This window comes from Papio anubis, chromosome 6 (assembly GCF_008728515.1).
Source record: "Papio anubis isolate 15944 chromosome 6, Panubis1.0, whole genome shotgun sequence".
NCBI classification, from domain to species: domain Eukaryota; kingdom Metazoa; phylum Chordata; class Mammalia; order Primates; family Cercopithecidae; genus Papio; species Papio anubis.
The window spans coordinates 41,755,168-41,772,126 of record NC_044981.1 but is presented as its reverse complement, the minus strand read 5'-3'; the positions used below and the strand labels follow the sequence as shown (position 1 = coordinate 41,772,126).

General features: G+C 41.8%; 1 protein-coding gene across 5 annotated transcripts in view; it reads left to right on the top strand.

Annotated features, from left to right (window-relative positions):
• Positions 1–16,959, top strand: part of ZNF318 (zinc finger protein 318) — a 43,678-nt gene that overhangs the window by 19,196 nt on the left and 7,523 nt on the right. For 4 of the 5 annotated variants that reach the window (XR_001901782.2, XR_001901783.3, XR_001901781.3 and 1 more), the window contains exons 6-10: positions 3,062–3,363; positions 8,762–8,965; positions 9,429–9,528; positions 10,733–10,851; positions 11,140–12,204. Coding sequence is in view for 2 of the 5 variants with exons in the window: in XM_017957875.2 (XP_017813364.1) it covers positions 3,062–3,363; positions 8,762–8,965; positions 9,429–9,528; positions 10,733–10,851; positions 11,140–12,204 (1,790 nt within the window). In the remaining 3 variants the exon portion in view is untranslated. Of the gene's footprint in view, positions 1–3,061; positions 3,364–8,761; positions 8,966–9,428; positions 9,529–10,732; positions 10,852–11,139; positions 15,560–16,959 lie in introns of those variants that run through there. The other variant, XM_003897630.4, reaches the window with a different exon arrangement.

Genomic DNA, 16,959 nt, shown 5'->3' with positions numbered 1-16,959 from the left:
TGATTCTCAATCCTCAGCCTCCCAAGTAGCTGGGATTACAAGTATGTGCCACCACAGCTGGCTAATTTTTGTAGTTTTAGTAGAGATGGAGTTTCACTGTTTCGTCCAGGCTGGTCTCAAACTCCTGGCCTCAAGCAATCCTCCTGCCTCAGCCTCCGAGAATGCTGAGATTATAGGCGTGAGTCACTGCACTGGCCTTTTCTGAGCTTTTTAAAGTAACTTGTAGATGTGATGTTCCTTTACTCCTAAATACTTAAGTATTTCCTAACAACAAAGAAGGTACATATCCTTAATACACTTATCAAAATTAGGATATTAGCAGTGATACAATACTATTATCCAGTCCACCAATATTACTCATATTTCACATTGTCCCATTAATGCCCTTTATAGCAAAAGAAAGTGCAAGATTATTTATCACATTCAGTTTTCATGTTCTTATACTCTTCTTTAATCTGAGTCTTTGTATTCCATAACATTAACATTCTGGAAAATAAGAGGTCACATATTTTGTAGAATATCCCTTAATTTTTTATTTGTCTATTTCCTTATGATTAAATTCAGGTTATTCATTTTTGGCAAGACTATCACAGAATTGATGCTCAGTTTGTATCAGGTGTTGATTTATCTCATTACTGGTAATGTTAACTTTAATTATTTGGTTAAAGTGGTGTCTGCCAGATTTCTCCACTATAAACTTACTGTTTTATCTTTTTAAATTAATATGTATCTTATAGAAGAGATACTTTGAGACCTTGTAAATATTCAGTTACTCCTCAAACTTTCACCCACTGATTTTAGCATCCACTGATGAGTCTTGCCTGAGCCAGATATTATGATAATAGTTATTTAAAAAAATTTTTTGAAACTAAAAAAAATTTTTGAAACAGGGTCTCGCTGTGTCACCCAGGCTGAAGTACAGTGGCAGTGGCATAATCTTGGCTCACTGCAGCTGGCTCAGGTGATCCTGCTGAGTAACTGAGACCATAGGCATGAGCTACCATGCCTGGCTAATTTTTTTTTTTTTTTTTTTTGGCTAGAGACAAGGTTTTGCCATGTTTCTAAGGCTGGTCTCAAACTCCTGAGCTCTGCGGCCTCCCAAAGTGCTAGGATTACAGGCATGAGCCACTGTGCCTGGCCTGTGATGGTATCAAATAGTGATTTTTCAAGTTTCCTCATTCCTTCTACCTTTATTAGTTGGCTTTCTACTATAAGAGGGAACTTCCTAACCCTCACTGCCATTTGTTTATCCATTTATATGAGTATGAATTCATGGATTCTTCGTTTGATACGTTACAATGTTTTATTATCATTATTTATTTTCATGCACACATTGTTCCAAATCTGGCCAATGAGACCCCTTGTGAGTTAGTTCCTGTGTCCTTTCAATATGTCTTCATCATTTTTGAGTTCTTTTTTTTTTTTTTGAGATGGAGCCTTGCTCTGTTGCCCAGACTAGAGTGCAGTGGCGCAATCTCAGCTCACTGCAACGTCCGCCTTCCGGGTTCAAGTAATTCTCTTGCCTCAACCTCCCGAGTAGCTGGGATTACAGGCACGTGCCACCATGCCCGGCTAATTTTTGTATTTTTAGTAGAGACGGGGTTTCACCCTGTTGGCCAGGTTGGTCTTGAACTTCTGACCTCAGGTGATCCGCCCTCCTCGGCCTCCCAAAGTGCTAGGATTATAGGTGTGAGCCACCACGCCCAGCTTTTTTAAATTTAATTTTATTTTTTTTAAGAGACAAGGTCTCATTCTGTTGCCCAGGCTGGAGTACAGTGATACGGTGCTGTCATAGCTCACTGTAACCTCGAATTTTTGGAGTCAAGTGATCCTCCTATGTCAACCTCCCAAAGCACTGGGATTACAGGCATGAGCAACAGTGCCTGGTCTTTCCTTAAATTTGGCACACACACACAAAAATGTTCCCTGATGCCTTCCTTTTTATTCCATTTTTTAATGCTTTTAGGAATTCACATACACAGTGAGGAAAAGAACATAACAAGACTTCTAAATACTGATAGTATGAAAGAACAGAGAGTAGGAGAAGATGTAATTGCTTCTGTCTGGGTTTGGACTGTTTAGGGATAAGAAATTGAGTTATTTATCCTGTGAGGATTAACACCAGAGGATCTGCAGTTTAGAATAGGAGATAACATTAAATAAGCCAGCAGGGTGTGGTGGCTCACACCTGTAATTCCAGCACTTTGAGAGGCTGAAGCGGGCAGATCACTTTGAGCTCAGGAGTTTAAGACCAACCTGGATGACATGGCAAAACCCCATCTCTACCAAAAAAAAAAAAAAAGGTTAACCAGAGGCAAAACCTAAAACTCATTGAAGAAATTGTTAAAGTGTCCTTAGATCAGATAAAGTCAAATATATTACCCTCTAAATCTTCAGCGCTCTGAAGAGAGGACAACTGCTAGATTCATAGTTACAACACTTATTAATGTTTTTGAGAGACACACACAAAATTATATATACTGTTATGGGAGTTCTTGGAGCCCCTGAAGCCTGTCCATAGATCCTTACCTTATAACCTTTATACAAAAGATAATGTCATAACCCATCCTTTGCCTTCATAGAAGCTTCACTTACACCAACCCATGTGGAAGGAGAGTCTTACTTGCTCTTAGAAAAAAAAAAATTGTTTTTTGAGATGGAGTCTGTCACTATCACCCAGGCTGGAGTGCAATGGTGTGATCTTGGCTCACTGCAACCTCCGCCTCCTGAGTTTAAGCAATTCTCCTGCCTCAGCCTCTTGAGTAACTAGAATTACAGGTGCCCACCACCACACTTGGCTAAGTTTTTGTATTTTCAGTGTAGACGGGGTTCCACCACGTTAGTGAGGCTGATCTCAAGCACCTGAACTCAAGCAATTACCCTCCTCAGCCTCCCAAAGTGCTAGGATTACAGGCGTGAGTCACTGTGCCTGGCCGCCCTTAGAAACTTTTGTGGGCAAAGATTTTGTAACCATAAAGCCCTGACAAATTACTACTTGTAAATGAGAAACGACTCATCTTATTTTCCCTGTGCTTCTTTTTGTTGACATTTGACTACTCAGGAGAAATGCTGCGCAAGAAACGAAGGGAGAAGGATGGCCACAAAGATCCGCTCCTGGTGGAGGTGAGTCGGCTTCAGGATAACATTATGAAGGACATTGCAGAGCTACGGCAAGAGGCAGAAGAGGCAGAAAAGAAGCAATCTGAACTGGACAAAGTAGCTCAGATCTTGGGAATTAACATCTTTGATAAATCCCAGAAGTCTTTAAGTGATAGTAAGGAGCCTACAGAGAAGCCTGGGAAAGCAGAAAAATCCAAGAGCCCAGAAAAAGTGTCATCGTTCTCAAACTCCTCCTCCAACAAGGTAACAACTCAACTTTTCCATTTCTGTCATCTTTTTTTTTTCCCCTTAGACTCCTATGGAAGTTTTCTAACCATATTCTTAACTTAGGTTTTCAAACTGTTCTTACTCTTGTTAATTATTTTCTTACAGTATAGATCAGAGCATGGTACTCCTCTTCAGAATTTCAGCAGTTCCTTGTTGCCCACAAAGAATCCCAAATCCTCAGTGTTCAGGACCTTCTGTATTCTTGTTCCAGCATTTACTCCTTAACCCACTCCTGTCTGGCTTCTGATCTTCTCACAACTTGTATATACCCCTTTGCGGGGTTAATATTTAGCAACTATGTTCATGTCTAGGTCACTACTATGTTGCCAAAGTCAGTAGATACATTTTACTTCTCAAATGAGCAGCATTTGAGGCCGAGAATCACTTTCTCCTACAAAAACTCTTTTCCCTTGGCTTCTGTCACACTTCTTTCCCTCCTAGTACATTGGATGCTCCTGCTTAGTATCCTTTGCTGTTGCTCATACATAATCTTTAAATTTTTGAGTTTCTCAGGGCTTAGTCCTTGCCCAGTTCTCCAGAATTTGCTCTTTCTTTCTAGGCCATTTCATCCAGTCCTATGCTAAAATGCCATGTGAGAAATGCAAGTTTTATGTTCTAGTCAAATGAGTCTTCTGAGTGTCTAACAACCTAACTCACCATTTCCACTTCATTGTCTCATAGGCATTTGAAATTGAGCATGTCCTAAACTAAATTAATGGTTGTGCTCAGCCTCCTTCCAACTTTTTCTTCCTCCATTGTTATCCATTCTCAATGCATGGCACACTGTCCAACAGTTTTCATGACAACAACTTAAAAGTCACTCTTAGTGCTCTTCTCTCCCTAACTGCTCCATAGGCAGTTACAAATTCTGTCAGGTCCCTCTCCAAAGTAAATCTCGATTCCATCCAGCTTACCATCTCCATTGACATTCAAGTCCAAGCCACATCAGTTTTTGCTTATGTTGCTGTGTTAACTCTTTTTGCACATATAGCCAGTGATCATGATACTCAATCCCTTGCCTACTTCCTCAACCTCATTTCATGCCTCTTTCCCTCTTGCTGACTGTAGTTGCATTACTAACCTTTTCATTCCTCAAATGTATCATCTCCTCTCATGACCTCACATTTTCTGTTCCCTTTCTTTACCATGCAAATTGAACTCTTTCCTTATCTGCTCTTCTAACTCCAATTCATCCTTTAGATTGGATCTTAAATTAGTTCCCTGACTTCCTTCTCTGATTCCCTAGACTGTTAAATTTGCCTGATATACACTCCCATAATATCTTGTAATTTTCCTTCTTAGCATTTATGACAGATCTGATTATATAATTATATGTGTTCCGCAAATTTGCTTTTAAGGTTCAAAAGTTCCAGGGACTTTATATGTGCCATTGTTCAATATGGTTCCCAATACATAGCCCAGGGCCCGGCATATAGTAATGAATACTGCTCAGGAAACATTATATTACATCTTACACTGCGTCACCTCAAAGTGCAATTTTCCAGGTGTGCAATATCTGGTATTACACCTCTCTGGTTTTGCATTAATAATCCTATTAGCCTGGAATAATCTTTCTCCCACCCCCACTCACCCATTAAAGCCCAATTTGGATACCACCTCCTCCTTGAAGAATTTCCAGAATTCCACCCAGATCTAGTCAGCCTTCTTTAGCACTCTGTAATTTGTTTCTTTGTAAAATTTATTTCGTTGTCTTATTTAAAGACTCTTACGTCTGTCTCCACTAAACGAGAGCTTCTTTTTTTGTTGTTAAAGATGGGGTCTTGCTATATTGCCCAGGCTGGTCTTCTTTTTGAGACGGAGTCTTGCTCTGTCACCCAGACTGGAGTGCAGTGGTACAATCTTGGCTCAACCTTGGTTGAGCCTGCAACCTCCGCCTCCCAGGTTCAAGTGATTCTCCTGCCTCCGCCTCCCAGGTTCAAGTGATTCTCCTGCCTCCGCCTCCCAAGTAGCTGAGATTACAGGCATGTGCCACCATCCCTGGCTAATTTTTGTGTTTTTAATAGAGCCCGGGTTTTACAATATTGACCATGCTAGTCTTAAACTCCTGATCTTGTGATCTGGCCTCCCAAAGTGCTAGGATTACAGCCGTGAGCCACCCTGCCCAGCCATTTTTTTTTTTTTTTTTTTTAAGACAGAGTCTTGTTCTGTTGGCCAGGCTGGAGTACAGTGGCGTGATCTTGGCTCACTGCATCCTCTGTCTCCCGGGCAATTCTCCTGCCTCAGCCTCCCGAGTAGCTGGCATTACAGGTGTGTACCACCACACCCAACTAATTTTTGTATTTTTAGTAGAGATGGGGTTTCACTATCCTGGCCAGGCTGGTCTCGAACTCCTGACCTCAGATAATCCACCCGCCCCAGCCTCCCAAGGTGCTGGGATTACAGGCATGAGCCACCGTGCCCGTCCCCAGCTGGTCTTGAACTCCTAGGCTCAAGTGATGATCCTCCTGTCTCAGCCTCCCAAAGTGCTCATATTACAGGTGTAAGCTACCCCACCTGACCTGAGAGGATAAAAGAGGAATCTTTATCTTTGTGTTTCCCATGACATACAATATGTCTAGCACGTAGTACATCCTCAGTTAATGTTGAGAGGTAGGAAAGAGAATATATTCTGTATTATCACCCAAGCTCTATTTTTTTCCATGTCTTCCTAGGAGAGTTTTCTTTCTCAACCAGGTAGGACTAGTCTTTTATACCTGGGTCTTGAGTCTAGGTAGGGCCTTTAATGGGAGAAGAATTTAAAAGCTCTGGTCCTTTGTAATTAACTTATACATTGGATTTCTATTCATATACCAACCCCATGATAATCTATCATCTTGATTTGGGTGAGTCTTCATGGTCTCTGAAACTAACAGGGATATGTTACAATTCAATTTTCATCTCAGCAGTAAGGAATATTATGTCCACAACCTTTCCTACCTGTCCTTCATATTTCTTTACCTCTCTTTAAAACGTATAGTTGGTTTGAGGTTTTCTTTCCCTTTCTGTTCATTTCAGAAAAGCACACACAAACTTGTAATTTCATCTACCTAGAAACAACTATTATTATTACTTTTTTTTTTTTTGACACAGGGTCTCACTCTGTTACTCAGGTTGAGTGCAGTGACACGACCATGGCTCACTGCAGCCTCCAACTCTCGGGTCCAAGCATTCTTCCCACCTCAGGCTCCCCAGTAGCTGGGACTACAGGTGCTCACCACCACCACACTTGGCTAATTTTTGTATTTTTGTAGAGTTGAGGTTTTGCCATGTTTCCAAGGCTGGTCCCGAACTCCTAAGCTCAAGTGATCTGCCCATCTCAGCCTCCCAAAGTGCTGGCATTACAGGCATGAGCCACTGGGCCCAGCCAAGACCACTGTTAGTAATACCTTGGTGTATGATATTATTAATACCTTGGTATATGTTATTCCAAATACATACACCAAGGTATTAATTCTGTCCATTCATTCACTTAACAAATATGTATTGGTCACCAATAAAGTGTCAGGAACTGGTCTAGATATGGGAAATAACACACTGAACAGTATAGACAAGGTTCATATTCTCATTAAATAGTAGAAGACAGACAATAAATAAGTCCATGTTAGGTAATGATAAGTGCCTTAAAAAAGAAAGCAGGATAAGGAGTATAGAGTGGTTAGAGAAAGTACTTTGGATAAAGTGATATTCAACGCTCTATGCCTATTTACGTATCTTTCTTGATTATTCAAGTGTATTTTATTAGTTTTCTCAGTATATCATGAACATCTTTCCGTGTCAGTAAATACACTTCTCTAATACCATTTTTAACAACCTTATTTTTTGTTGTTTTTGTTGCATGGTTAAGCAAAATTTATTTAACCAATCAAATCACCTGTTGTTTGACATGATACTTTCCATAGGATAAATATCAAGGAGTGAATTGCTGGGTTAAAGGGTATACAGTATTTTGAGGTATGTAATGTATTCCTAGATTATCTTCTAGAAGATGGTGCCAGTTAATGCTCCCACCAGTAGTGTATGAACTCTCCCATCCCCTGCCTGTCTGGTGTGATCTCTTTAGTGATTCTTGAATAGGATTCAGGTGGGGAAAGAGTATCTTTGAAGCCCCAGTTGTTTCCCTTTCCTCTTGTCCTACCTTTTTCCCTGAACGAGCCAATATTCTAGGTACCCAGCTCCTTCATCTTGTGTACTATAGAACCCCATTCATAGCTAGCCTCTGAGTTGCAAAAATTATCTTTTTTTCCTGTGCTTTACTCCTGAACATTAACCAAAATTCTCATTTCCTGAGTGCCTTGTTCCAACTTGGTAATAAATTAATTTATATTAAATATTTACTGTTGATCATTTTAATATTAAGGAGTTGATATATTTAAAAAAAAAGATACATGTTACTCAAAGGTGTTAAAATTTTTTTTTTTTTTTGGAGACAGGGTCTTACTTGTTGCTGAGGCTAGAATGCAGTGGCACAATCTTACCTTACTGCAACCTCCGCCTCCCGGGTTCAAGTGATTCTCGTGCCTCAACCTCCCGAGTAGCTGGGACTACAGGTGCACACCACTATGCCCGGGTAATTTTTCTATTTTTAATAGAGATGGGGTTTCACCATGTTGGCCAGGCCTGTCTTGAACTTCTGGCCTCAAGTGATCCACCCACCTCGACCTCCCAAAGTGATGTGCTTTCAGGTGTGAGCCACTGCACCTGGCCTCTAAAGGTGTTAAATTCTAAAAGTGATATTTTAGGCAGTTAGGAATGTTTTTCCCAGATTTCTTTAAATCATTCTACATAGATGACCTTACTTATCTATGTATAGTTGTATAGTCTGCTTTATCTATGTACACCAACCCTTCTCTCTAGTTTTTCATACCAGGATGCATGTGATGAGTTCACTATCACCTATTTTCTGCATTTGCTTTACTTAGCCCGTCAATTACCTTTTCCATTTTGGTTTTTCTTCCCTCCCTAGTCGTCATGATTTTCAAATTTAACTGTTTAGTTGCATAGGTAACACATTCAACATTTACTAAAGGGTATACAGTAAAGAGACTACTACCCGTCCTTGTTCTCCACTTCCCTTCCCCAGAGGCAGCCAATGTTTCCACAACCTTGGCTGTTCTTCTAGAGATATTTTAGGATATGTAAGTAAATATATTGCCGTTATGACTTACTTTTTATGCTGTAATAGCACTATGAAGTCAAATAGTTCTGTGTCTTAGAGACATGCTTCTGTTAGGGTTCCCCCCAACTTGTGCAGCTTTAAACATTGGAAATAGGGTCATATGGCCCTATTTCTATTATTATGGCCACTTACTATTTCAAAGAGAAGACAAGTCTAGATTGCCTTGAATTCCTTGTAAGTACAGTTTTTGCCCTCTAGGAATCAAAAGTAAACAATGAGAAGTTTCGTACTAAGAGCCCCAAGCCTGCGGAAAGCCCCCAGTCAGCCACTAAGCAGTTGGATCAGCCCACTGCTGCTTATGAGTATTATGATGCGGGCAATCACTGGTGCAAAGACTGCAACACCATCTGTGGGACCATGTTTGACTTCTTCACTCATATGCACAATAAGAAGCACACACAGGTAGGTATCCTACTCTCTGTTATTTTCACTCCCACCGTCACTCTCTTCAAACTTCTGTACCCCTATCTGCATTGCGAAGCTGGAAAAGGAAACATTCTCATATGGGCAGGAGCCCCAGTCTGAAGAGCCAAGAGACACCAACAAAGGAGACACCATCCCCAGGGCTCAGTCCAGGGGACTTGGCTGTAACTAAACACCATGACAAGTGTAAGTGAGGTTTCTGCCTCTTTTGATTCCTTGAGTACCTGATTTTTTTGTTTCATTTTACCTTTCTCTGGTACTTGGTCTAACATGTGTTTACCTTTTCCACAGGTGATTTCCATTTAAACAGTTGGCAGAGGGGGTGGGGGTGGGTAGCTGGGGGCTTCTGGTCCCCTGATCTTATTATGGGGGAAAAAAAGAGAAAAGTGGGTCATTGAGCTTTTAGTGCTGTTGTGTGAGCACCTCTGCCTCTTACAAATAGACACTGGATCCCTACAACAGACCTTGGGCTTCAAAGACCCAGAGTGAGGCCAAACAAGATGCCATAAAGCGCACTGACAAGATAACTGTTCCTGCAAAAGGTATGTTTCCTCTTTGCCTCCTTTGTGGTTTCCTTACATTCAGTTGAGGAAGAGGTGTCCTGAGCTAACGTGCTAGGAAGCAGCATAGCATGAGACAGCCATTCCTTTTAACAAAGCCATAAGAATGCCTTCTGTGTACAAAACAGTGTACTAGGTCCTGAAACTATAAAGAGATCTATAAGACCATGATCTCTACCCACATGACCAAAAATCTACTACTAACAGATGTTAAACATAGACATGTCACTTAAAATAGAACTGTCTTTGTCATTGGCTTATGGACCCAAAATCTTACTTATTTGGAATCCAGGTTAAAAAGGATAGGAGATGCAGTAATTTAACTGCCTTTTCAACTAAGAACTATACAATATTTTGAGTCATTGTTATTAAGCGGTAAATGGAGAAGCAGAACCTTCCTTTGTCTTTAAACTTTTCAATTTCTTTCTTTTTTTTTTTTTTTTTCTGAGATGGAGTCTCGCTCTGTTGCCCAGGCTGGAGTGCAGTGGTGTAGTCTCTGCTCACTGCAAGCCCCGCCTCCCAGATTCACCCCATTCTCCTGCCTCAGCCTCCCGAGTAGCTGGGACTACAGGCACCTGCCACCATGTCTTGTATTTTTTGTATTTTTAGTAGAGACGGGGTTTCACTGTGTTAGCCAGGATGGTCTCGATCTCCTGACCTCGTGATCCGCCCACTTCTGCCTCCCAAAGTGCTGGGATTACAGGCGTGAGCCACCGCACCTGGCCCATAAACTTTTCAATTTCTTACCTTCACAAGTAGCTGGTGCTGCTGCTGTATCCTTGAGATCTACAGAAGAGAGATTCCTCAGTAATTAATACCAACATGAGAGATCCTCATAAAATGGTAATGGACTATTTGGGAGTATAGTTTTTATATCTCCTGAGATGCTTAGTGCTAGTTAGGGTTTGAGGAGACTCAGCAACAGGAATTAATCTGGCACAGGAAACTCCTAAATTAACCAGTTAATGTTCCCAAGAGGTAGAAGAATTAGAGGACTGTAGTTCAAGCCTTAGGTTGGAAAGACTGTGCTATTGGGATTCATCTAAATACTGCTTCTGACTTCACAGTGAGTAAGGCCCTCTATACTGTAACTATTTTACTGCAAAGGGGTGGTGGGATTTCCATTGGTTGCTGTCATTCTGGGTGGAATCGACTTATTTCCTTGACTTTTTTCTACTTCTTCCAGGCTCTGAATTTCTGGTTCCCATCAGTGGATTTTATTGCCAGCTCTGTGAGGAATTTTTGGGGGATCCAATTTCTGGGGAGCAACATGTGAAGGGTCACCAACACAATGAGAAATACAAGGTTGGTCTTTGTAGTAGGCTGTGGAGTTTCCAACTTTTCTGAAGTAATTATTTTGACTTTGTCAAATGGCTTCCGAGCCAGAAAAAGCCACTGACACTTCAAATTCCATATAACCTCTTAAGTTCTCCTCAATCCTAGTGGGAAATGCTCAGCAGATAGCATCCCGTATGTCCTTGAGGAAGATTATTCTGGGGATTTCTACTGAATGAATTCTAACAGTGGCAGGGCCAATATTTTTTTCTCTTGTATTTTCACCAGTTTTTGAGCCTTTATCTTTTTTCTTCCCAGAAATATGTGGATGAAAACCCATTATATGAGGAGCGGCGGAATCTGGACCGCCAAGCTGGCTTGGCTGTGGTCCTAGAGACAGAACGGCGACGGCAGAGTGAGCTAAAGCGCAAACTTAGTGAGAAACCAAAGGAGGAGAAGAAAGAAAAAAAGGCAAAAGCTGTGAAAGAAGTAAAGGAGGATGATAAGGTCTCTGAGAAATTAGAAGACCAACTCTCTGAGGGTAGGAACTCCCCTGAAAAAGCTGAAAATAAAAGGAACACTGGCATCAAACTCCAGTTAAAAGAAGAGGTAAAGAAGGAATCACCAACATCATCTTCTTTTGGGAAATTCAGCTGGAAGAAGCCAGAAAAAGAAGAGGAGAAAAGTTCAGTGGTGACCCCAAGTATTTCTAAAGAAGAGATTGTAGAAAGTAGTAAGGACAAAGAGGATGGCAAAGCTGAAGCTGGGAAGGCAAAGCCCATCAAAATCAAGCTCTCTGGGAAAACTGTTGTTGCACATACCAGCCCTTGGTTGCCTGTTGTGACAACTTCAACACAGACTAAGATCCGACCCAACCTGCCTATCCCATCCACAGTACTCCGCAAGTCATGTTCAGCCACAATGAGCAAGCCAGCCCCTCTTAACACCTTTCTGTCTATTAAGTCCTCTGGAACCACTGCTAAACCTCTGCCAGTGGTTAAAGAGTCTTCAGCTGATCTCCTCTTACCTCCAGACATCATCTCCAAAGCATTTGGAGGGGAAGAGGTGATTCTAAAAGGGTCTCCAGAGGAAAAAGTGGTGTTGGCTGAAAAGAATGAGCCATCTCATTTACCTGAACAAATACTACCACCACCACCACCCCCACCTCCACCACCTCCACCACCCCCCATTATACCTCATCCAGCTGCCCCGTCTCCCGCTCAAGCAAATGCTATCTTGGCTCCAGTAAAATCAAACCCAATTGTATCTCAGACTCTCAGCCCTGGCTTCGTGGGTCCTAACATTTTGAACCCAGTGTTGCCTGTAGCCATCATGGCCTCAGCACAGCCAGCTGCCATTCCTTCTGATGAGACCGCTCCTGGGGTGAGTGAGAGTGACCGAGACCAGACCCTGTTCTCTGTGTTAGTACGTCCTCCACCACCCCTGTCAAGTGTGTTCAGTGAACAAGCCAAAAAATTAGAGAAGCGAAATTCATGCTTAGCCACTGCCAATGCTAAGGACCTGTATGACATATTCTATAGTAGTGGTGGAAAGGGGGGCCCTGAGACTAAGGGTACCTCTGAGACTAAGCTAAGTGGTGGTCCATTGGCCAATGGGGAAAATAGCAACCTCTCTAGAACCAAAAGTTCAGACACCTCTTCTACTTATCCTTTGAACAGCAGTGCATCCCAAGAGGAGTTGCATCAAGATGAGGGTTTGGTCACTGCTCCTATAGTTAGCAACTCTGAAAAGCCCGTTGCAAAAACTCTGGTGGCCCTAGGGAAATGGTCAGTTGTAGAACATGTAGACCCAAAAAGCACAGGTAGCACCTATGGCTTCCTACAGCCTCTGACAAGGTTGTGCCAAAGCAGGCCTTATGAAACAGTTACCCCAAAGACAGACACGTTGGCCATATGGACCTCTAGTTCCTTCCAGAGTGACACTTGTAGGGATATATCTCCAGAGAAAAAGAGTGAGCTTGACCTGGGAGAGCCAGGACCACCTGGTGTAGAACCACCTCCTCAGCTGTTAGATATACAGTGCAAAGAATCTCAGAAGTTGGTAGAAATCCACCTCAGAGAATCTGTTAACCAGGATAAGGAAAGCCAAGAGCTCCATAAATCTGAGGATTGTAGAGAAAGTGAGATAGAGACAAATACTGAACTAAAAGGAAGGGAGAAAGAGCTGTCTGAGGGGATAGTTGATGAGGGAACAAGTACCAGCATTGGACCCCACAGCACAGAAGATTCTAATTTGAACCATGGGAACAGATACATGTGGGAGGGAGAAGTAAAACAGCCCAACCTGCTAATGATTGACAAAGAGGCTGAACAGTCCAATAAATTGATGACAGGAAGTGAAACTCCAAGTAAAGTAGTGATCAAATTGAGTCCACAGGCTTGCTCTTTCACAAAAGCAAAATTAGACTCATTTTTATCAGAAGCTAGGTCTTTACTCAATCCACAAGATACACCTGTGAAAATTTCTGCCCCAGAGTTGCTGCTTCAGTCCCCACCCAGATCAGCTGTGTGTTTAACAGATAGTCCACAAGAGCAAGGAGTTTCAGTTGTTAGTGAGGAGGGGCTAGGAAATTCAGCTCCAGAATCAGCTTCTAGAACTTCTAGGTACAGAAGCCTCAAACTCAAGAGAGAAAGATCAAAAGACTTTCAAGTTAAAAAGATCTATGAGTTGGCTGTTTGGGATGAAAACAAGAAGAGGCTAGAGACCTGGGAGAGCCCAGAGAAACCAAAAGCAGAAGCACTGGAGCTACAAGATGTCCATCCAGAGTTAACAGTGACAATAGAAAGCAAGGCCCTGGAAGACTTTGAAGCTACAGACTTAAAGGTAGAGGAGCTTACTGCCCTGGGGAATCTGGGGGATATGCCTGTTGATCTCTGCAGTACTCGAGTAAGCCCAGCACATAGATCCCCAACTGCCTTGTCTCAGAAAGTGTGTGAAGAAAATTCTGTATCACCTGTAGGGCGTAATTCCTCCACTCCCACTGACTTTGAACCAATCCCATCTTTTTCTGGGTTTCCATTAGATTCTCCCAAAACCTTGGTGCTTGACTTTGAGACAGAGGGTGAACGAAACTCATCTAATCCCAGGAGTGTTAGGATCCCTTCTCCTAACATTTTGAAAACTGGACTTAAAGAAAATGTTGACCATGGCTTGGGGGGCCTAGAGGGAACACACCAGGCCCTTGACCTGTTAGCAGGAGGAATGATGCCTGAGGAAGTACAAGAATCTTCCCAATTAGACAAACAAGAGTCACTCAGATTGGAATTAAAAACAATTAATTCTGTAGGCCTTGGGCCATCTCCTTGCCTTCCAGACCTTGTTGACTTTGTCACACGGACCTCTGGAGTTCAAAAAGATAAACTATGTTCTCCACTCTCTGAGCCAGGTGACCCTTCTAAGTGTAGTTCCCTGGAGTTGGGGCCATTACAGCTAGAAGTATCGAATGCATCCATCACAAAGGTGGCAATTCTGCAAGTAGATGATGACAGTGCCGATCCTCTGAATTTGGTTAAAGCTCCAGTGTCAAGATCCCCTCCAAAGGAGCAGGTAGTTGAAGACAATATGGTCCCTCAGGAAATGCCTGAACAGGAAGCTACGGTTGGTGCCATCCAGGACCACTCAGAATCCAGTGTTCACAACTAAGAATAAATACCTAGAGCTACTTGTGAATGAATCAAATTGGCTTCTAGAAATCAGATGCCCAGATGATCCAGGACTAGTTTGCTATCTCATCTGGAACCTACACTAAGAGATGCAGTCAGCATCTTACAGTAAATATTCATGGAAGCTAAAAAATTTACCTCTTTTCCTTTTCCCTTTCCCCTTAAAACACCAGACAAATCGATAACTTCTATATATATATCTGTAAAAATGTATTTTCTGTTAATTTTTTTGGCCAATTTATTTTCTCCCACTTTGTCATTAAAATCAAATGTCTAACTGGCTCACCACATAGTGTGCTTTGATTGTATTTTGGCTTTGACTCTGCCATTTCTGAAACGTGGGGGAGGATGGAGGCAACTGACCTCTCCAATTGCTGTGTTGTATTCCTACCCAATTTCCTGGGCAGTTGATGCATCTCTGGGAAAAACACCAGAAAGCTTGCTGAAATGGAAAACTTGGAAGAATTGTTCATCTCTTAGGCTTTCATTTGGATGGGCCTGCCTTAACATTGTTTGAAATGCAGCGTGAGTAGCTCTTTTGTTTACTGTTTATACCCCTTAATTGGCATGTCAACTCCTGTACTTCCCTTACTATATTAACCTTTCTTGAGATGCATTGTCCTGCTAACCCACAAACCTGTTTGGAAATAAACATGGAAGAATATCTGGCAGGCAGGCTTTTAGAAGACGACAAATCGGTAAGACTTATTCATGGTTTATTGCCAGGAGCAGATATGCTTTAGAGATCACTTTTATTTTTGAAATGGCCTTTGTTCATTGTATTGTGATCCAATAACACTTTGTATGAAATTGTTTGGCAGCCATTTCTGTTGTGAAGGGGTAGAAGATCTCTGAAACTTGTCTTGAGATTGAACTCATTCCCTGTTCCACAAACCCATATGTATCCTTTCCTCTACCACCAATTTATTTCCACCATAGTATGATGTTTTGGGTTGTATATTTGTTAAAAAGATTAAAGAATTTATGAGTTGGCTTGGACAAGTTTAACTTTATTTTTAATGTGTTAATTACTTGGAATAAATGCATTAATCTCATGTTTCCTTCTGGATTTTTGTTTTGAAATCGCACACATTTGAACTCCAAAGGAAAACTAGAACAATGAATCCCTGCTGCCCTATTGTCTAACCACACCCCCAACCATGCTTTCCTCACTTGTCAGAACTACTTCATGCCACAATGTTAGGACATATAGTCTGCCCCAGCGCAGCCTGGATGAGTAGTGAGTAGGCAACAGTTGTCTGGTATTGGCATCTTCCTATTGTGAAGCTTTTTACATACCTTTGTGTTGACTCTCCATAGATTCTCCTGGGAACTGAGCTCCCCTAGGACAATCAGGTTCCTGCTCTTGGGAATTAGGGAGCTCAGTCCTCAGATTTTCTATCTCTGTCCCAGTTTCCTCTTGATAGCCCTGTTGTCAGCAGTTTATAACCTGACTCAACAGGGCCTTCAGAGTCTTATTTACCCACCTGTTCCTGAAAGATAATACAAAATTACTGATCTGTATTCCCCCCCCCCATTTTTTTTCCCCGTTTCCTTATGTACAGAACTATAAAATCCCTAGGTCAACTTTGAGAAGGATTTTAAATTTTTCTTAATGTCAATTTAGAAGTCATTCTGGCCTCTCTTTATCATGTTATGGAAATGGCACAGATTTGGGAGAGCTAGATCCTTGACTATGCCTCAGTCATTTACCTTGCTGTGATTTTAGACAAGTTAGTTTACCTTACTGTGTCACAGAGTTGTTTTGTGTTGTTTCCTTTGAGATAAGGATCGTTATCTTTATCCTAGCACCAATATGTACAGGATCAGGGTATCCTGCCCGTGTCACCTTTCTAGTCCTGGTTTTTAGGACAAAGCCTGAGTTCAATGCAGTTTTCTTGCTTGGAAACCATAGACTAACTCAAAAGGTGCCATTTAGAAGAGTTTAAACCCAAGTGAGCTTCAGGGAGATTTGTTTTCCCAGAGAACTACTCCCTCCCTGTTCTAGCAGGTTATCTATAGGAATTCAGGGAACATAATTTTTAACGCCAATTTGTGCTGATTTTCAGTCCTGTTCACTTAGTTCCACTTCCCTTTAGGGCAGGACCAGTGGTTTTAGGGAAGGAGGAGGAGATCCCAATCCTAACCTTACTCCCTCAGAGGGCACTGGAATCTTACTCTCTAGATTAGGAGGGGACCACTTGAAAGGAGTGAGAAGAGAAAAGAGGCAAAATTTATTGTAGGAAGGGCAGAACTAGTTCAGGTAGCTAGGGCTGGAGTACTTTGAGCCTAAGCTTTGGTAGTAACTCTTTTTGTATTCTCTGGATAACTTCAGGATTTACACCAAAGGCATCTACCAATTTGCGGGTTTTTCAAAAATAATGCTCACTTAAAGAGTTATGGGAGTGGCATTCTTTATATCTTCCTTGAACCAGCAGAGGGAGAACTTTTAGGA